This window comes from Ochotona curzoniae, unplaced genomic scaffold, assembly GCF_017591425.1.
Source record: "Ochotona curzoniae isolate NIBS_2020 unplaced genomic scaffold, NIBS_Ocur_1.0 contig_4754, whole genome shotgun sequence".
NCBI lineage: Eukaryota > Metazoa > Chordata > Mammalia > Lagomorpha > Ochotonidae > Ochotona > Ochotona curzoniae.
The window spans coordinates 1079511-1098454 of NW_024466378.1; the positions used below are offsets into that span (position 1 = coordinate 1079511).

At 54.3% G+C, this 18944-nt stretch overlaps 1 protein-coding gene across 1 annotated transcript; it reads right to left on the reverse strand.

Annotated features, from left to right (window-relative positions):
- Nucleotides 1–3866: 3866 nt before the first annotated feature.
- SFT2D2 (SFT2 domain containing 2) lies at nt 3867–18633 on the reverse strand. Its single transcript, XM_040987545.1, has 8 exons — nt 18504–18633; nt 13777–13863; nt 13479–13564; nt 12634–12715; nt 10653–10688; nt 10508–10566; nt 8606–8635; nt 3867–5675 (listed from the first exon to the last, which is right to left on the reverse strand). Exons 1-8 carry the CDS (start codon nt 18564–18566, stop codon nt 5636–5638), a joined length of 483 nt encoding a protein of 160 aa, XP_040843479.1. The 5' UTR covers nt 18567–18633; the 3' UTR covers nt 3867–5635.
- Nucleotides 18634–18944: the final 311 nt, after the last annotated feature.

Here is an 18944-nt window from a genome sequence, read left to right on the forward strand (position 1 = left end):
TTAAGGTCCAGCTACCTACTAACGCATCCGAGAAACCAGCATATGGCTCACATGTGGGTGCCTGTTGCCCACCTGGGAGGGCTAGCTCACGTGTTTGGTGGGAGCCTGTCGCCCACCTGGCAGGGCTGGCTCATCTGTTTGGTGGATGCCTGTTGCCCACCTGGCAGGGCTGGCTCACGTGTTTGGTGGGAGCCCGTCGCCCACCTGGGAGGGCTGGCTCACATGTGTGGGTGCCTGTCGCCCACCTGGGAGGGCTGGCTCACGTGCGTGGGAGCCTGTCGCCCACCTGGGAGGGCTGGCTCACGTGCGTGGGTGCCTGTCACCCACCTGGGAGGGCTGGCTCACATGTGTGGGTGCCTGTCGCCCACCTGGGAGGGTTGGCTCATGTGTTTGGTGGGTGCCTGTTGCCCACCTGGGAGGGCTGGTTCACGTGCGTGGGTGCCTGCCACCCGCATGGCCTCATGGCAGTCCTTTAGGAACGAAGCAGCAGAGGCAAGATCTTTCTGTGTGCGCTTCCCTGTAACTCCTTCAATAAATATCTTTTAAAAACAACAAACAAAAAAGACTACAAAATACTGATAAAATCTTTTAGTTACACTAGTCAAGGTCCAAAAAAAAGACGACTCAAATTACCAATATCAGCAGTAAGAGGTGGGACCTCAGTACAAAGCTTTACAGATACTGGAGGACCGGGTTAATAGAAACCACTTGAATAGCAATGGAATCACACAGAGCAGTTACACCAGCTAGGGTGTAGAAATACTCAAAAATAGCCTAAGGGTAACTCCTTACCTGGCAAAAAGCATTCAAAACCATTCCTACAGCCACTTAGACCCATGTCATTTCAAAGACAGGACTACATACCCATCCTTTACTGCCCATCGACTGACAATTCAAATGAAGAATACAGTCTGCTCAGTCATACAACCTTCACATAGCTTCGTGACTTTCGGAACGAGACAGGAATAAGAAATGACACTGTGTTTATTAAAGATCATACCACTAACATTTATTGGAGAAGAAAAGAAGCAAATTGATCATTGTGATTGGGGCGGGGCGGTTTAGTAATCAGGCAGAGTTCTTTGGGAAACGTTAGTAAAAGGAAAACGGCATTTATTATATGAAATAGATCCTCGAGTTACAAAAAAAATCATACTCAAGAATATATTTTTAGATATAAAAATTCAGTTACGTAATTGGTAGCATTCAAAATTAGCCACGAGTATGTCTGCAATTAGAAAAATGGATTCATGTTTTAACAAAGTGTTTTCAATGCTCACCCTGTGAGAAGAGAGTATTCCGAAGGCGTGTAAACTCCCCGCAGGCTGTGCGACAACCCCACTCCAGGCCGTCATCACCAAATAACATATGGCAAAGATTTGGGTTAAGAGCAATTTTTTTTTTTTTTGGTCCTTCCGGGATCCAAGCAAACACATGGCAAAGCAGTAAGACTATCCGTTTTCATAGCCAAGACACCACACAACACAAACTAAACCAATCCTGCTTTCAGAGACACACACGGTCACACTCAGAACACAGTGCTGTGGACATCTGGTAGGCAGAGAGACGCCTGTACCCAGGCACCTGCCTCGGCCGCACGCTGACGGCTGCTGTGCAAGGTGTGGGGTCCAGGCACCCGCCTCGGCCGCACGCTGACGGCTGCCATGCAAGGTGTGAGGTCCAGGCACCTGCCAGACCCTTCCCATCAGGGACTGCAAGTGCCTCTGATTTAGTTCTTGCTTCTTGTGGCTGTTGGCTCCCTGCAGGAGCATGACTTCACTGTGAATGTGCGCGTCATTGTTCATTACAATGCTGCAGATGGATCTTTCGTTTTAAAACCGCAAACCTTCACCTGGCTTTAGCTCATCCGGCCCACAGAAAGCCATCCTGTCGGTCCATCTTTACCCCTCAGCACTTCCCCAGCTCCTCCAGGAAAGGTACTCCAGCAGCCAGGTGAGGCAGGAGCCATGCACGGTGCCTCCTCCACCACTGCGCTAGAACAAGGGACCCTACTGACAGTGACCAAGTAACCCCTGGCCCCGCACCGTCCTGGCTACCTGGCCAACTGCACATCTCTGAAGACTGGTCATTAAGAGACACTTTCAAGCCACATCATCTCACCTCCTGGCCTTCTAAAATATCCAGGCTTCAAGTTTTTTGACATCAAGAGCTACATAAACAAAAGACTGTAGGTAACTCCAGGCAAAGGCCTGAGAGGTGGTTGGAAACGCTGCCTAAAAAAATAAACTACAAAGCTTACAAAAGCACTCATGGGTTCTTTCAAAAACTTTGCCCCCCAAATCTAGCAAAGTTGCTTCACTTATTTTTTTGAACACTGATTTTTTTTTGCTTGTTTGCTGAACATGAGGCTTCAGGCCCAGCTGTGACATTAAAGGCAGTTGTGATCCTACAGCTGGCTCTTGTCAGGCTGTGTGGGAGCAGGGAGCTGGGGAGGCCTGGGCCAGCCTGGGGGGCGACCATCCTGGCCACAGTGCTGTGGCCCACTCCTCCACTCCCAGCGCACCGCCTGTCCCCGACAGAGGGCATCAAAAACAGAAGCCAAACCGCCAATGCCTTCCCACCTTTTCCAGGGGCAGCCCACTTCCGGTACTTGCAATGGTATTGCTAACATGTGATTTTACTTGGAAGGTACCTGGTGACAATTATTTTTGCCTGCGGGAGCATGCAGTGACTACAAGGGAGGTGACCCTCGGCACACAATCCTGCCATTGTAGCAGGCTGGGGGACGGATGTCCCAGCACTGAGACAGCCCACCCAGCGGGGATGCCAACTGGAGTGGCGTTTCACCCTTCCCTGCCACAAGGCTTGTAAAACTAGATTGAGACCGGCGGCCATACAAAGGCAGGCGAAGCCAGGGCTCTCCCGAGCATATTCTAGAGCAGTTCAGCTTGGGAGAGGGTGGAGGGGGCTGGTGAGTTAGAGTACAGGCCCACCGCCTGGCAACAGATGCCAGGGAGCCTGGCAGGCGGCCCTCCTGCACTGGGGGTAGCGTTCTTCCCGTGCAAGGCTTACAGGGCCAACAGCCCTGGTTCCTTTCCTTGGTTAAGTGCACTGACCACTCCTCCATCCAGCCGGCAGCGGTCAAGGTGGAGGCAGGGGCACAGGGGAACCTAACACTGCGCAAGCCACATTCTCTGCCTCTGTCCCGCCCACTAGATTACAGACGCTGTGTTGTTGCTAGGTAACAGGTTTCAGATGTGAAATGGCCTCTCCCTCCTCCCACAGTCTATATGAAGCCACCAGAGGCTAAGGCAACTGCAGGAAAACATCAGGAGTCTAGAGCATCCTGTGGGTGTCCTGACTGGAGCTGTCGGAGCTGGGGACCCCAGGCCAGGATGGGAGCAAACAGCAAGCCTTCCATCAGCACGTCCTGCCAAGGCTCCTCTGGCGCCCTCTGCTGGGGACAGCTGGAACAGTCCCTGACCTGCAAGCTCCTCTACAATTTTAACCCCAAATTTTAAATGAGATGATATCCGACCTTGTCCAGAGCGCCAGATGAATGGGTACTAGACAAATATTTGTGAGACAGACCGATAGTCAGAGATGTTCATCCGTCAAGTTCAAGGGTCACCACGTACTTCTGGGATGAAGCAACACCTTCCCCATACGAGACTATGCTTTGTTCCATGCCAAGCACACAGCACCTGGTTCACTGTCACTGTGCAAGAATCTTAGAGGCAAAACTGAGGAACCAAAGCTTACAGAGCTTATTGAACATGACCCTAGCAATATTACAAGGTACCCCAGTCTCATTCATGTCCTCCAGAGCCAAGTCCAGCCACGGACAGGGGCATGGGGCTCAGCATTACTCCGGGCTGCCTGGAGCCCCTAGTGACCAGCCTGGCCTCTCAGCCACTCCAGAGGGGAACCGGCAGCACTGACTTGCATCGTATATTCCTGACCCCACAGCCCTGTAGGCCTGAGCTGGTGCCAGAGAATCCCACAGAAGCCACAGGGCAGCAAAAGACGCTCCTCCCTGGCTGAGTGAGGGTTAGGAAGCTCAGCCAGCACCCGCACAGCCTAAACAGGGCTTGGGACGACTGGTCCCCACCGGGCCAGCAGATCTCGCCTGCTCGCAAGAAAAGCAGCCAGTCTGAGTTCTTGGCCATGATGGATCAAGGGCCACACACACACACACACACAAAACATCAGGGAGCCAGTGCCCATGGTTTGGAGATGCCCGAGCAGACCAGCTGGCCCAGGGTAGAGCACAGAGACAAAGCAGAGGGACTTAGGGTTACGGTGACCCCGAGAGTCAGGGACCCCGGCTGATCAAGCTAAGTCCCTAGCAGAGTCCCTAACAAAGTCCCTAACTTTGCTCTGGGGCAAAGAGGCACTGCAAGGACAAACAAGGGACCAACAACAGCCTACGGACCCAGAAGGAAGCTTCTAGAAGGGGAGACAGGTTGGGAGAGTCAGGTAGATGTCACCAGTGACTCAGAGAGCAGAACCAGAAAGGCACAGGCCTGGGTGGATCGTTAGAGAAGGCACAAGCAGAAACACGGGGCCAACAGTGAGTCCTGGAGCCTGAAGCCGGGGCAGCAGCTTGGCTCCGCTCTGTGCAGCTGCGGGTTCAGACACCAACCTGGGCCTCGATGCTCCTGACCGCACAGTGGGATAACAACGCCTGCCACCTCGCAGATACACACTTTGCACGTGGGTAGGCACCAGGCTGGGACAGAACCAGCTGCGGTCCACGGTGTCCTCCCCGTGTGACGGCTGGGCCGGGGTAAAGGTCACCGCTCAGGTAGCTACTTCCTGTTGGCTGCCCAGAAGGAGCCTGTCCCTGCCCACGGTCCCCTGGCCCCGCTCCAGAGAGAACAGAAAATAAACAGCCACTTAACAGCAAACATTTGCAAACAGCGAGGGGACGATAACCCGCACAAAGCAGCGAGGTTCTGCGCCTCTCCTCAATGTCCTGTCCACCAGGAACCAGCCATGCTTTTCTGCTGCGCTTTGCTCTGTACCGACCGGGTGCAGGGCAGAGGCCGACAGGGCTGGGGAGCCTGTGCGGAATGCTGGGAAATGGACCACGCAGGCCGGTGTAGAGTGGAAACAGCAAGAATGGCAATGTTCAGATGAAAAAATAAAAAAAAATTCTGCTTTCTTCCACGGCCAGTTCCCCCGGGCTGACACGGAGCGGAATGACTTGCTCTCACACACAGAGCAGAAGCAGGACCACGTTGCGTGTGGCACCGGAGACAGCTGTCATGTTGACAAAGTCCCTGCTGACCCCCAAGCTGTGCCTCTCGCTTTCACATCCCGTGACCCCCGGCAGGGTTGTCCCATCGTCGCCCTCAGGTGCTGCCGCTGCGAACAAGGCTTTGTTGATGAGAAGTCCATGGGACACCATCCAAGGAGGACACAGGTGCCGTGAGCAAGCTTCGACTCCGTGAGCCACAGAACCCACCTCTCGGGCCGTGCCACAGGCAGCGGGGCTTGGGCAAGGCACTGCTGCTCCCAAAACCAACCCTCCCATGTCCAAGCTGCAGGCCGCAGCACGGCTGCGAGGTGAAGGCACGCGTCTGTAACACACAGTGGAGGAGGTATTCCTACAGCCGCCCGCCAGCTGCTGCTCCCTAGAGCCTTCCCACGTTCTGCAGAAGTGGCAGTGTCACGCAAGACACACAGTGAAACACTTCTTCACCGCATCTCTAGGGAGGAAAAGACACAGAGGTGAGTGGGACCCCATCCCTCCGACAATGGTCCTGTGTCAAGCAAAGACCCTCCCCTGGAGTCTGCAGACCACCTCGCAGGGCGGAAACCTGCTTGATGGCGAGGTCAGACCTGCTGGAGCAGCCAATTGCAGCTTCGACACTCCTTAGCAGGATTCTCCTGGACAGCTCACTGGTCCAGGAGTTTCAGCTGCTTCCTCTTTAAAAGGGGACAGCCCCCCACACTACAGACCCGGTGTGAGAATAAATGTGTCATAAATGACAGCCATTATCACCGTCAGCAGAAAAGCAAGAAAGATTGCCAGCAACAGAAAATTGGTCGGGATGGTCACATTTCCCATCAGCCACAATCACAGAACACACTGAAAGCCTGAAGCCAAATCCTCCGGAGAGGCTTCCGTCATTCCAACCAAGCGGAGGCAGCCTTAAAGGTATGTCCATCAGGAGCTTCTCTGCAGGCGCTGGGCACTGGGCATCTACTCCTTAGAAGTCAGTGCAGGGGGCACAAGGCCTTGGCAGCCTTCACAGCTACTCCTCAGTGCCAGCAAGCCTCCTCCCGACCCATACCACTCTCCCCTACACACACCACCCACCACCACCTCCACCAGCGCCAACTCCACCATCACCACCACCCTCCACCACCTCCACCATCACCACCACCTCCACCACCATCACCACCACCTCCACCACCATCACCACCCCACCATCACCACCACCTCCATCACCGCCGCCACCACCATCACCACCACCACCTCCACCACCATCACCACTGCCACCACCTCTACCACGGCCACCACCTCCTCCTCCACCACCTCCACCACCACCACCGCCTCTACCATCAACACCACCTCCACCACCATCACCACCGCCACCACCTCCACCATCACCACCACCTCCACCATCACCACCATCACCACTGCCACCACCTCTACCACGGCCACCATCACCACCGCCACCACCTCCTGTACCACCACCTCCCCTTCTGGGACTGAAGACACTGGGAGTGAAATGAGGCAAGGAGAGGTGAGCCAACATGCCTTTGTAAGCAGGCACTTTGCTGTAACACAATGTGACCGTAGGGTGCACTGCCTGAGATCCACTCTGCACTGTAGACAAGATGTTCTGGTGGCAGAGAAGTGCTCCCTGTGGCGGCTCACAATACACAACAGATTGAAGGGTGGGGAAAGCCAGGCCACAAGGAACCCACGTGATTTACCCAAAACTATTACCCCAGAGAGCTCTTTCCTGCCGCATCAACACACTGCTGTGGAATGCAGTAAGAAACACTGGACAGGGCCCGCTAGGCGTGGCCTAGCGGCTAAAGTCCTCGCCTTGAACACACCGGAATCCATATGGGCGCTGGTTCTAATCCCGGTGGCCCCACTTCCCATCCAGCTCCCTGCCTGTGGCCTGGGAAAGCAATCGAGGGCGGCCCAAAGCCTTGGGACCCTGCACCCGTGTGGGATACCCAGAAGAAGTTCCTGGATCCTGGCTTCGGATCGGCATAGCATTGGCCGTTGCGCTCACTTGGGGAGTGAATCATTGGACGGAAGATCTTCCTCTCTGTCTCTCCTCCTCTCTGTACATCTGACTTTGTAATAAAAATAAATAAATCTTTAAAAAAAAAAAAGAAAGAAAGAAAAAGAAACACTGGACAGCACTGCAGGACCCAGCACCACGCTCCCTCCTTGCTAGGGGAAACTGCCATGAGCTGAGTCCTTGAAGCTCCCAGGCCCAGTCCTTCATCTGGAAACCCTGCACAAGCTGATCCAGAGTATGCCTGTGACCCTGAAGAACAGACCCAGGCGAGCCCAGGTGCGTGGGTGAGTGCTGGGCCCAGCCTTCAAAGGGTCTGAACCCAGGTGAGTCCAGGTGCGTGGGTGAGTGCTGGGCCCAGCCTTCGAAGGGTCTGAACCCAGGCGAGCCCAGGAGCGTGGGTGAGCGCTGAGAGCCTTCGAAGGGTCTGAACTCAGGCAAGCCCAGGAGCGTGGGTGAGTGCTGGGCCCAGCCTTCGAGAGGTCTGCATTTGGAACCATGCCCTGACATTGCCATCTTGAAATTCTTCCATCTAGCCCCCCAGGGCCGTCCATGAAGGCACCGAGCTTTAGCACACCTTTAACATGAGGAGTTTGCTCACAACCCACCCCATCAGCCACTGCCAGCAGGCGACTTGGAAAGCAGCAGGAATACAGTGGATCACCCCTCTGCCCAGCTCACACAGGCTTCAAGTTAACAGGTCACGACAGAGAACTGAAATCACGTGGCTGCATTAGACAGCGTCAGAGGCAAAGCGACTCGGAGAGGCCCACTATGAAAAGTGCCTACGTAGGGAGGAGGTCCAGCAGGAAAAGGCCTCTGAGGAGGCCCAGGCCACCCTGCTACCCAGGAAGGCCTGCCTTGCTACCTCCCCTTTTATAAGCTCTTCTGACACTTTCCCGAAGTGCGATACTGTGGGGAAACAAGCAGAAGCCGAGATTCTGTTTCTTCTTCACTGACACTAGGTGAGAGTCACTGGGGGGAGGGGGGAGGACCTCACAGCTACACACTGCACACAGGAGCCGTCATCACAGAAGATGGATGACGCCAGGAGACAATGGTCCAGGCCAGCCCTACCATCACCCGTAGCAGGGGATCATCAAGAAGCCCATGGAATGTGTGCATTACAGAAAAAAAATGATGTAAGGCTTTCCAGACATTCTGCACCAAAATAAACTCATCTCCTACAATCAGGGTGGGTGCAAGGGTGACCCTCAGCCACTCATCTATACACACACATACATACACAAACGTTTGCCTCTGCCTCAAAGGGCTTTAGTAGCAATAAGCAAAACAACAGAACCCTTCTAAAAGGCCCCGTGCCAACATTATCACCCTCGGGTCACAGAAATTGCGTTCCTAAGCCGTCTTACCTTGCGAAGGGTATGAAGGAAAGGCTGTACCTATGAGACACAAACAGAAGGTTGAATCACATGGCAGGAGCGCAGAATTACCCGGCAACCCCCGAGCCGTCAGAGCATCAGTAATGACCTGTCCAGACTCTCCCTGTCCTGGGCCTGGGGTGTAATACACACACACACACACACACACACACACACACACACACACGCCGTGTATGCAGCTGGGTGGCCACAACAGAAAGGCAAAAAAGACCTCTGTGAGATAACCAGGGCCTTAACCAAAAAAGCCAGTAGCAATCACCTTCCTGGCTGCCAGGTATCCAGATGGCACAGGAGCCCTATTCTGAAAGAACACACCCGTTTACAAACCCTCAGCAGATTTAGCTTCTCCTCCTGTGGATTAATTTTCTGCTCCGATCCTATGACTTTGTAAAAGAGGACAGAAAAGTAGTGGGAAAGCACCAGCAGGTACTCCAGGACTGAAAAACCCATCAGAGCTACGATGATTCAAAGGCCCAAGCCCAGGGTACCTTGGCGAGCCACTGCCAGCTCAGCCAGGGCAGAAAGGCCCAAGCCCAGGGTACCTTGGTGAGCCACTGCCAGCTCAGCCAGGGCAGAAAGGCCCAAGCCCACGGTACCTTGGTGAGCCACTGCCAGCTCAGCCAGGGCAGAAAGGCCCAAGCCCACGGTACCTTGGCGAGCCACTGCCAGCTCAGCCAGGGCAGAAAGGCCCAAGCCCAGGGTATCTTGGCGAGCCACTGCCAGCTCAGCCAGGGCAGACAGGAAACATCAGCTCTTACAGGTCAGACAGGACACTAGGCAGGCCTCACCGAGGAGAAGAAAATAGTCAGAATATGCCAGGGTCAGCAGTGAAGTCACGGTTCCCCCGAGTCGATAGAAATGGCGAACTTCAAAGCTGTGCTTCCAAAATCAGCAAAGATGGGGGGGGTGGGGGGGAGGGTGTATGTTATGTATGTGGATACCAGATTCTTCCACAAGACAAAAAATGAAATATAAATGTTCACCATCAACCAGGTCCTTTCAGTGTCTACTGCAAAAATGTGTGTGTCGATATTAAACCCAGATCATTAGGGCCATCGCTGTGGCACAGCCAGTGAAAGCCAACACACCTGAAAAGGCAGCACGGGATGGTCCCAAGGACTTCTGCCACCCATGCGGGAGAACTGGTGAGTTTTCTGGAAGCTGGCAGCAGCCCCATTCCGGACCTGGCAGCTGTACCCATTTGGGGAGCGAACCAGCAGAGGGACACACTCTCTCGCTCACTCTTTCTCTCTGTAACTTTGACTTCCAAATAATTCAATCCGTGCAGTGCCAATCACACTTTTAAACAGTAAGGTCCCCCGTAGCCCTCTCTCTTTGCCAGGCCCTGGAGTTGTAACTTTCAAGACTGCACCTGAATTCCCAAAAGCCACAGGCCTCCAACGTGTGCACGGGTCCTCCGGCTCACGGCCCGTGCTTCCAGCCACACTCCTGACCTGCTGCTCACCAACCACTCTTGTCCGGATCTCTCGGGCCCCTCCCCTCATTCACTGCTGTCCATCTCACAAGCATCTCTTGAGCAGAGTTCCCACCACTTGCTTCGTCCTAGCGCTCACTAAAGAGAACTGATGATATCAGAAACACCGAAAGCCATCCACAAGCCCAGCAAAAAATGCTGCAGCTACCACACACAGGCCCTCCAGTGACCCACCAAGACCAATACTGCCATCTCTTGGCAGTGGGCCGCGCAGACAGCCTTCTGCTGGCAAGCCTTCACCTGCACCACTGAGAACTCCTCAGCTGCAAAGCTGCCATGTTTTCCCAAGCCTCCCACCACGGCATGTGGGTGTCCTCTCTCCCAGCTGCGTTAGTCAGAGGCTTGCGTGGGAAGAGATGGCTTTAAAGATTACTTACCACGTCAAGGCCAAAGACTGCAGAATGCAGAAGATGAGCGCAAGCCCCTTGTTACGCCACTGCAAGCAAAATGACACGGTTAGAGGCGTGCATGTGACCACAGGCAACGTGAGAAAGGGCAGGGGAGAGTAAAACACGTGCTTACCCAAAAGGCAGAACACAGCGTCAGCGCAAAACACAACTGCAAAGGAGGAAGGACACAGGATTCAATGTCACGATGACGACGACAGGGCAAAAAGTAAACAAATAAAGACTGGGAAGACTTAGTCTTGATATATATATATATATATATTCAGCATTCTCACAGGCTTTCAGTTATCCAGTTCTGATTATCACAGCAACCAAGCATATCCTTCATTTCAAAACACTGAACCCACTGAGTACCCGTGCTTGGCAGAAGAGCTCCAGTCTCCACGAGCAAATCAAGCTGCCGTGTGCAACACCCGCATCCCACGTCAGAACACAGCTTCAAATCCCAGCTGTTGTGCTTCAGACCCAGCTCGCTGGAAATCCACTGGGAATCCACTGGGAATCTGCTGGGAATCCACTTGGGAGGGCAGTGAACACCAGCGCAGGCACTGGGCCCCCGCCTCCCATGTGGAAGATCTGGACGGAGCTCCAGGCTCCCGGCTTTGCCTGGCCCAGTTCAGACCACGGCAGCCATCTGGGGAGTAAACCAACAGATGGAAGATCTGTCTTCTCCCCTTTTCCCTCTATCACTCAGCCTTTCAAATAAGTAAATCTTTTTAAAAACAAATCCCCATGAAATCAAACTCGCCAACAGAGAATCACATAGATTAAAGAGAGAGCGATGTTGCTTTTCTTCGGAGTCTTCCCTGAATTTCTGCCCAGTGGATAAAATCGCATTTTCAGTGCAGCCATTCATCCCTCCACCTTTTCGTTCACAACCACTAACGTACACGTTGTGTCGTCATCTGGGACTTTGTAAGTCCCAGAGTGTGAGTTCTGCAAATACTTCAACAATATGACATTTATTTCCAAGTTATCATAAATGGTAAGTAAATGTACTGCTCAAGTCTTTTTAGTTTCCTCTAGCCAAGACAATGGCACACAATGGTTTGATATAATTTTAATTCTGGATATAAACCCCTGCATTTTAATTCTTATCAAACACTCGTCTTTGTAGCAGAATGAGCAACGAGAACAAGGTGTTAACCTCCTAGGCAACAAGCCAGGCGCTAGTTTACAGGCCACTCAATTCTTTTGTTAACTTCTTTCCTGGAAAGTTCTTTCTACAAAAGACTTATCAAAGCCATCTACACGTGGCACTATCCAAAACCAATGGGTGTGTGAGCTGCCAGCCATGTCTTTCATCGGCATGCTTCAGTAACTGTAACAACCCATAAATTACGGCTCCGGTGTTTTCCAACGTCCTGTATCCTGACCAGTGCACTAAGCGGAAACAAACAGCACACATGGCCATGACCTTCGAGAATCTACCTGTCTGGACAAATGAAATATACACAGATGACACTAACACTGAAAAAGTATGTTGATCAAGTTCTACTTGTGATATTAATCATGCTAACAAGAACCTGGTGAGGTGGGTGGGAATGCTTCTGACGTCACATGGCCGAGCCCAGGCAACAGAAGGGAGACGCGCTCTGGGTCAACGGAACAAGCAGACGGGACAATAACAAAGGCTGTGTTGTCAGGGAGGGGCACAGGACGCGGGCCACAGGGAGACCCTCCCACTTCGTGAAGACTGACAAAATGGAGTCAGTGTGGTCCTGGTGTCAAGTAATGATGGACAAACAGGCAATCCATCCTAACAGACATGGGAGTCCCATCCCGGGGGGATGAGTACTGGCCTTCTGCGTGGAGTCTGCTCGGCTAGCACAAGGAAAGCTTCCTGATCAGATGGGCCCACTTGGCAAGTATCGCCCTCTAGAGGCCCTTCGTAGAACTGCTAGTACCTTGATGAAAAGAGGGGAGGGCGGGATTGCCCCCACACGCAAGGCCCCCTTCAGCCACGCAGCTGCAGAATCAGCAGTAAGTCACGAGCAAGGGAGAAAGAAGATCCTTGGGTTTACGAGGGAAAACAATTCCGTGTCACAGAAGCATAAACTCCCACTTGGGAAGTCCAACAAAAAAGCAGGGCTTACCAGCACCATGATCGTGGCAATCAAACGCGTGGGCTCGAACATGCGTTTGAGCTGTTTCAGCGGGCCCATGAGGAAGATGGTGCTAAGAGGTAAACACACACAAGGCGATCAGAGCAAGACAGACAACACAAGGCTCACCGAGTCACCGCCCTGGACCTCCTGTACCCACGGCAGCAGTAACAGCAGCTGGCATGTGAAAAGCCCTGCCTTTGCTGGAAAGTCTTGTGTACCTGATTCTCATCTACAACCCACATATGCTTATGCTTCAGACCACCCCACCAGCAAAGGACAGGGCTCAGCTATAAACTGAGTCACAGTCCTCCCACCACGTGATCCCTTCCCCTGCAGCCGCCTTGACCCCAGACAACCAACCCACAGAAACCAACCAACCAGCCGACAAGGCTCGGCACACAACTTAGAAAAGGGACACCTGGACCCAGTGCGGTAGCCTAGCAGCTCAAAGTCCTTGTCTTGCATGCGCCAAGATCATACCACAGATACTCACTTCCCATCCAGCTAGCCCTGCTTGTGGCCTGGGCAAGCAGTCAAGGACGGCACAAAGCTTTGGGACCCTGCATGCGTGTGGGAGACCCGGAGAGCGTTCACCCACTGTCACACAGCTGCTTCATAAATAAAATCACAGTGGTACCAGACTGCCTGCTTTACATCAAGGGTGTTTCAAAGATAAAGCAGGAAATAAAACACTTGGAAATAGTAGGATATGACTAGCCGGTGGTCTAACTACCCTTTCTGCTGCTTAAACTAGTGGAAGGATTACAGCCCGCTCCACTGCCACCTCCCTGAAGCCCACGGCACACCCACCGTCCCATCTGCTCACTGCTTACCTCCCGATGGATGCGATATTGCCAAAGGTATAGAACACCGCGAAGAGGGACAGTCCCTTCCCGGGCACCCACAGCAGAAGAGTCCCCTGCAAGACAAAGCACACGGCATCTGACACCAGTAACACCTCCAACCCCACCACAAAGCCAGGAACTCGGACGCAGCCTGGGTAACCTCTAGCTTGCGGCCTCCCTCCTCCTCCTCTCTCTTGATCCGCGCATTTTAGCAAAGGGCAAGAAAAGGAGATAGGTGAAGGAGAAAGACACCGCAGAACGAAGCGAGGAGGGAGAGAGCGCTTACCAGGACAGAGCAGAGAATTCCTATAGCAAAGCAGGCGATGAAGCCTTTAAGCCTGGTACTCCAGCTTAACGAGGACGCCTCGATGACCTGAAATTAAAAAAAAAAAAAAAAAAAGAATTACGCACTCACATGATGTCCAATGCAGGCATAGGACACAACAAACACACAATGAAACTCTGACAGGTTCATCCAGACTGGAGAAGGCAGGGCATGCACAGCGCAGCCTGCTCGGAGCCACAGCAGTCACGGAATCCAGCTCTTATCAGAGCTGGGAGCTCAGATCCAGAAAGGAAGCAGCTGATAAGAGCTCACCCTGCAGGTGTCTGAACACCTCCAGCCCTAGGGCCTCCCAGCTCCATCAGGGCAGCCAGTCAGCCAAGCCAGTGTTGCCCAAAGCCCCCCACGGCAGCCAGCAAGGCCCAGACACGTCCAGCATGGCTGTGGCGGATGGCACTGAGGGTGCTAGGAGCCCTGGTCACCCTCCCCTGCATCTGGGAGCCAGGCTGTGGCAGTGGCTCTCCTGGGACCTGGCAGGGGGAAAGTCCACGTCCTCCGGCAGCTGACTCACCCATGTCCTTCACTCTGGGTGCTGATTTTGTACTCCCAGGGTGCTGGCCTCAGCCAAGTCCCCCAAGCGTGGGGCAGATCCCAGTGAGTCACTGCCTTGCCTGTGCTGGTGGTTAATCAGAACCAAGTCCAGGGGGAGCCACGATACCCAGCAAAAGTTCGTTGAAACAGGAGAGCCCTAACACTTATGTCCCCGTGTCAGAGGCCTTCCCTGTCTGTCTGTCCACCTGTGAGGCAGGCCCAAGCTGCACACAGGCAGGTGCCAGGAGAGATGAGACCAAGGCAGGGCACCCCTCGTGGGGCCAGCACAGCCAGCATCAGACACTGGGCTCAGCGGTGCTAGCCATACTTTCACGTGGCCAACGGCGTAAGGCAGATGGTGGCAGAAGCTTCCGGAGTCACTAGACTGACAGCTCCTGCTGCCTCAGGATGCTGTTTTCGACCCTGTCTCCCAACTTCCGGTCCAACCAGAAGCACACAGAGCGGGAAGAAGGGCTCCCCCAGCTGTGGCAGGTGTCACTAAGGAATGATTTGACCTCCACCCAGGAGAAAGGAATTTAGGTCAACAGAGAGAGGCCCCCTTCCCACCGCATAGGGTGACACATTGAAATGGGATCATAAATACTGCAACATCACACACACACACACACACACACACACACACACGCAGAAAACTCATGGCTATCGATGTCCCTGCCAGAAGGCACACCTAAGGACAGTGCCACGGAGCAGGAAGCAGAGCTGGATATGACAGATGAGCCAGCCACTGGGCTCCACGGAGCAGTCTGCTTCCCTCAACTCCGTTGATTCCAAAACAAGCCCTGAGGGGAGCCTCTACTAGCAGACTTAGCTGGCCCAGATGGTCAGATAGGGCACCTCTGACTGACCGGCTGAACAAGGACAAGGACAAGGACCACTGGTCCTACTGGGGCAAGAACCGAGGAGCAGAGCTGTGTGCGGCAGAGCAGCCAGCAGGACTGGTTGGATCGGTTCCCTGAGCACTACCTGACATCAACAGATACACAAAGATTCTAGTCCCACCCCGTCCCGGCCTGAAGACGGAAATCCATAGGTTTGGGTAGCAAATTGGAATTGACCTTGGCATGTGGAAGTCTAAATGGTCTCCAAGCACAATGAGATCCCAGCCCCCATAAGAACTCAAATCACTGACAACAGGAAGTACTTCCACCAAAGCCTGCCTCCGGTTCCTACTGCACAAACTGCCACTTGGGACTGGCTTCATGTCCTCCAGGCTGAAGCCATCCAACCGGGACCACAAATTCCTGCACAGGAAGAAGGAGGCTGGACTTCCAGCATGATGGACTCCATCACACTAACTGTGGAAAAATCAATGGAGCGAACACAAGATGGCCCCCTAAATTCACAGCTGCTGGAATCTGTGCTCACGCCCTGTTGGAGAAATTAGAGAGGCTGCAATCACACCTGGATAGAACTTGCAGGCCATGCGCTCACTGGCCAACCGGCAGCTACACACACAAAGGTGCCTTTCACTCCAGGATACGGAGAGGAGAGGAGCTCTTGCCAAAAATGTAAGGCTTAGAATTATTCAGAGAGTCACCAGATGAAGGTGAGAAAGGACCGTGGCTCTCTTCCTGGCACTCGGCATGCACACCTCCCAGGTCCCCAGCATCCTTGAGAGAAACACACAACCTGCACTTGCAGGAATGAGTCCACCGAGACTAACCACGGGAGGTGTGTTCAGGTAGGCGAGGTATCCATTAGAACACTCATCACGCGGCTATTTACAGTCAGCACAGCCAGGCAAACCCGAGAGGGGCGGGGAAGACAGAACCAGGCCGACCTCGATGACGACTTTAAACGGCGAAAGATGGGAAAGGCAGTCGCTTTGGTAACTGGTGCAACCCACCACACAAGAATGCTACCATAGAGTCCACCTCAGAAAAACAGGAGACGACGGGCTCAGGGCCCAAGCTAATAAGGAAAAACTAAGTCCTGACAACGAGCCAGCTGCTACAACACGCTTCCCAGCCTGCACAAGACCCACGCAAAGCGAGCCTCTCTCAGAAAGGGGGACCTCTAGTTCAGAACAGAGCTGCATCCACTTTTCTCTAAAGAGCTTTACTACATATGCAAGCTGACCACACCTTAAAGCCCTGCACTGCCTCCTCCACTTCAGAGAAGGAAAAAAAAAAAAAAATAGCAGGTATGATTTCCAACTGCCCCTGTACCATTCGTTTTGGAGGGCCTGTCCACTGACTCGCAAAGATGTTCGAATGTACAGTATCCATGCCACCCCCAGCATCTTCAGGAAGAGAAGACTTTATGATGCGCTTATTGATTTAAAAGGCAGAGAGATACAGAAAGAAGATCTTCACCTACTGGTTCATTCCCCCGTATGCCCACAACAATCAGGGCCGTGCCCACCTGAAGCCAGCAACTCGATCTGGGTCTCCCTTGTGGGTGGCAGGGGCCCACAGACTGGGGCCATCTTCCACTGCTTTCCCAGGCGCCTTTGCAGCCAGAGCTTGAGCCAGCATTCCGTTACAGAATGGGGGGGGTGCATCAACTACACCACAACGTGGGCTCCTACGGTCTCCCTCTCAAGCACCAGTGGCTCCTAAGTTTGGTGGCAGTCAGTGGGACGTGAGGCTTCCAAGTAACAAGGGCCAACGATCCGAGTGGCAGATCTTTCTTAGGCACAGTCTAAGAGCTCATGAGAGACCAGAAATGAAAGAGCCTTAACCAATTAATAAAGGTCATACATTAAAAAAAAAAAATCTGAGTTCTTTGAAACAGTCAAACTAGTACACCTGCTGGGCACTGCCAACATTCCGGATTGCAAGTTCAGAACCAGGTTCCGAGGGTGTTTCTGATCCAGCTCTCCGCTGATACACACCCTGGGAAATGGCACAGGATGGCCCCAAGTCCACGGGTTGGCTGCCACCAAGTGCAAGACCCAGATGTCAGGGTCCCTGGCTTTCCGTGTAGCCCAGTCCCAGCCGTGGCTGGCATTTGGGGAGCGAACCAAGAGATGGAACATCTCCTTCCCCTGGCCTTTCAAATAAATCAATAGAACTTTTTTTTTTAAGAGTCCAACTTCATTCTTGTAACCCTTGATCCCTAAAAGGTAAAGATACAAAGAACACATTTGAGGTTGAGATTTCACAGAGCGAGTGGACTGCTAGCAGCACTAGCAGCACGCAGAACAAAACACAAAATAAAACCAGCAGCCACCGAAGTGGGAAAGCAGCACGCTGAGAAAAACAAGAGACTTCATTTAGAGCGAAAATTCAAGTTTCCAGCTGCAAGCGGCTGTCACTGCCTTGTTCAACACCCTCATCTCCTACACGGGAAAACTGCGGCCGCGGAACACACCAAAGAGAGAGATGCCACTCTGACATCCAGAGAGGGACAAGAAAACAAACGCTGAAAGCATTCAAGATAGAAACACCGATTCCGTGTGGATTCAGAGCCTTCCTAACACAATAAACAATTGAGCAGGCAGTCTCGAGAGAGTCTGCAGTGAGGGCGGACAACAGAGAAACGCGACGCAGTTACCAGTCCCCGGTCCGTAGGGGGTTCGAGGCTCGGTCGTGGAGCCGGCTGTGAGGCTACATCGCCAAGAGCCCTCGGCCAGGTAGGAGAGTCCACCCCATAACCTAAACCTGCCGGGCACTGCGTGCGAGGCGGCCAGCGAGTCAGGAAGCCCCAGGTCCCCGCCACCCCTGCCCAGCCCGGCCCGGGACCACGGCTCTCTCTCCATCTCGGCTCGGGGCCTCTGCCCTGCCCAGGGCAACCCGGGACAGTCCCTGGTGGGAGCGAAGGGGCCGCCCAGGGCCTACTCGCCAGCCCTCCCTCCCTCTCGTAGCCGCTTGTGGGTCTCCAGCGCCGCCCCCTCTTCCCAAGCTGGGAAGGCGCAGAACAACCACCACAAAAAAGGGCACACGGATGGCGACGGCCCGGCGCGCTCCCGCCCCTGGCTCGGGGGTCCTCGCTGAGCCGGGCCGCGGAGTGAGGAAGGAGAAGGGGCAGGGCTGCTTTCCAAGGAATCCTGGAAATCCTGCTCGGCTTCTCCAGGAGCCGCATCCACGGGCGCGGGAGGAGCGCGCGGGCTGCGGAGACCCCTCGGCTGGCGAGGGGCGCGGGAGCGGAGACGGAGTGGGGCCGGGCACACCCACCTCGGACAGGCCGCTCTGGTCCTCGGTGTCCTGCCCGCTCAGCACCTTCTTCAGCTTGTCCATCCCGGGCCCGATGGCCGCCGCCTCCGGCCCCCGGCCAGCCGCCTGTTGCGCCCGCAGAGCTGACGGCTCTTCCGGGTGCTCGGCCCCCGCGGCCGCCGCCCCGCGCCCCGCCGCCAACCACGGCACGCCCCGCCCAGGCACCTGCCCACCTGGGCCGCGCCCGGCATGCCCCGCGCTGCTTGCAGCCGGCTCCCTCCCCGCCCTCCCCGGCTGCTGTGAGTTTGGGGTCAAGGGAGGCGGGCTGGGCCGGACAGGAAGGGCTGGCGTGGAGAAGAGATCGGCCGGGCGTTGCCAAACACCAGTTCTGCGTCCGGCGCCGCGTTCCAATCCGGAACCGGCCGTCCCGCCGGGGGCCCTCGCTGAATCGGTTGAGGAATG

Coding starts and splice junctions, on each gene's coding strand:
- SFT2D2 (XM_040987545.1), bottom strand. CDS start 18,566: ATGGACAAGCTGAAGAAGGTGCTGAGCGGGCAGGACACCGAGGACCAG. Junction 10,689..12,633: donor TTGCCACGATCATGGTGCTG/GTAAGCCCTGCT, acceptor CCTCCTTTGCAG/TTGTGTTTTGCGCTGACGCT. Junction 10,567..10,652: donor CGCTGTGTTCTGCCTTTTGG/GTAAGCACGTGT, acceptor TTTTGCTTGCAG/TGGCGTAACAAGGGGCTTGC.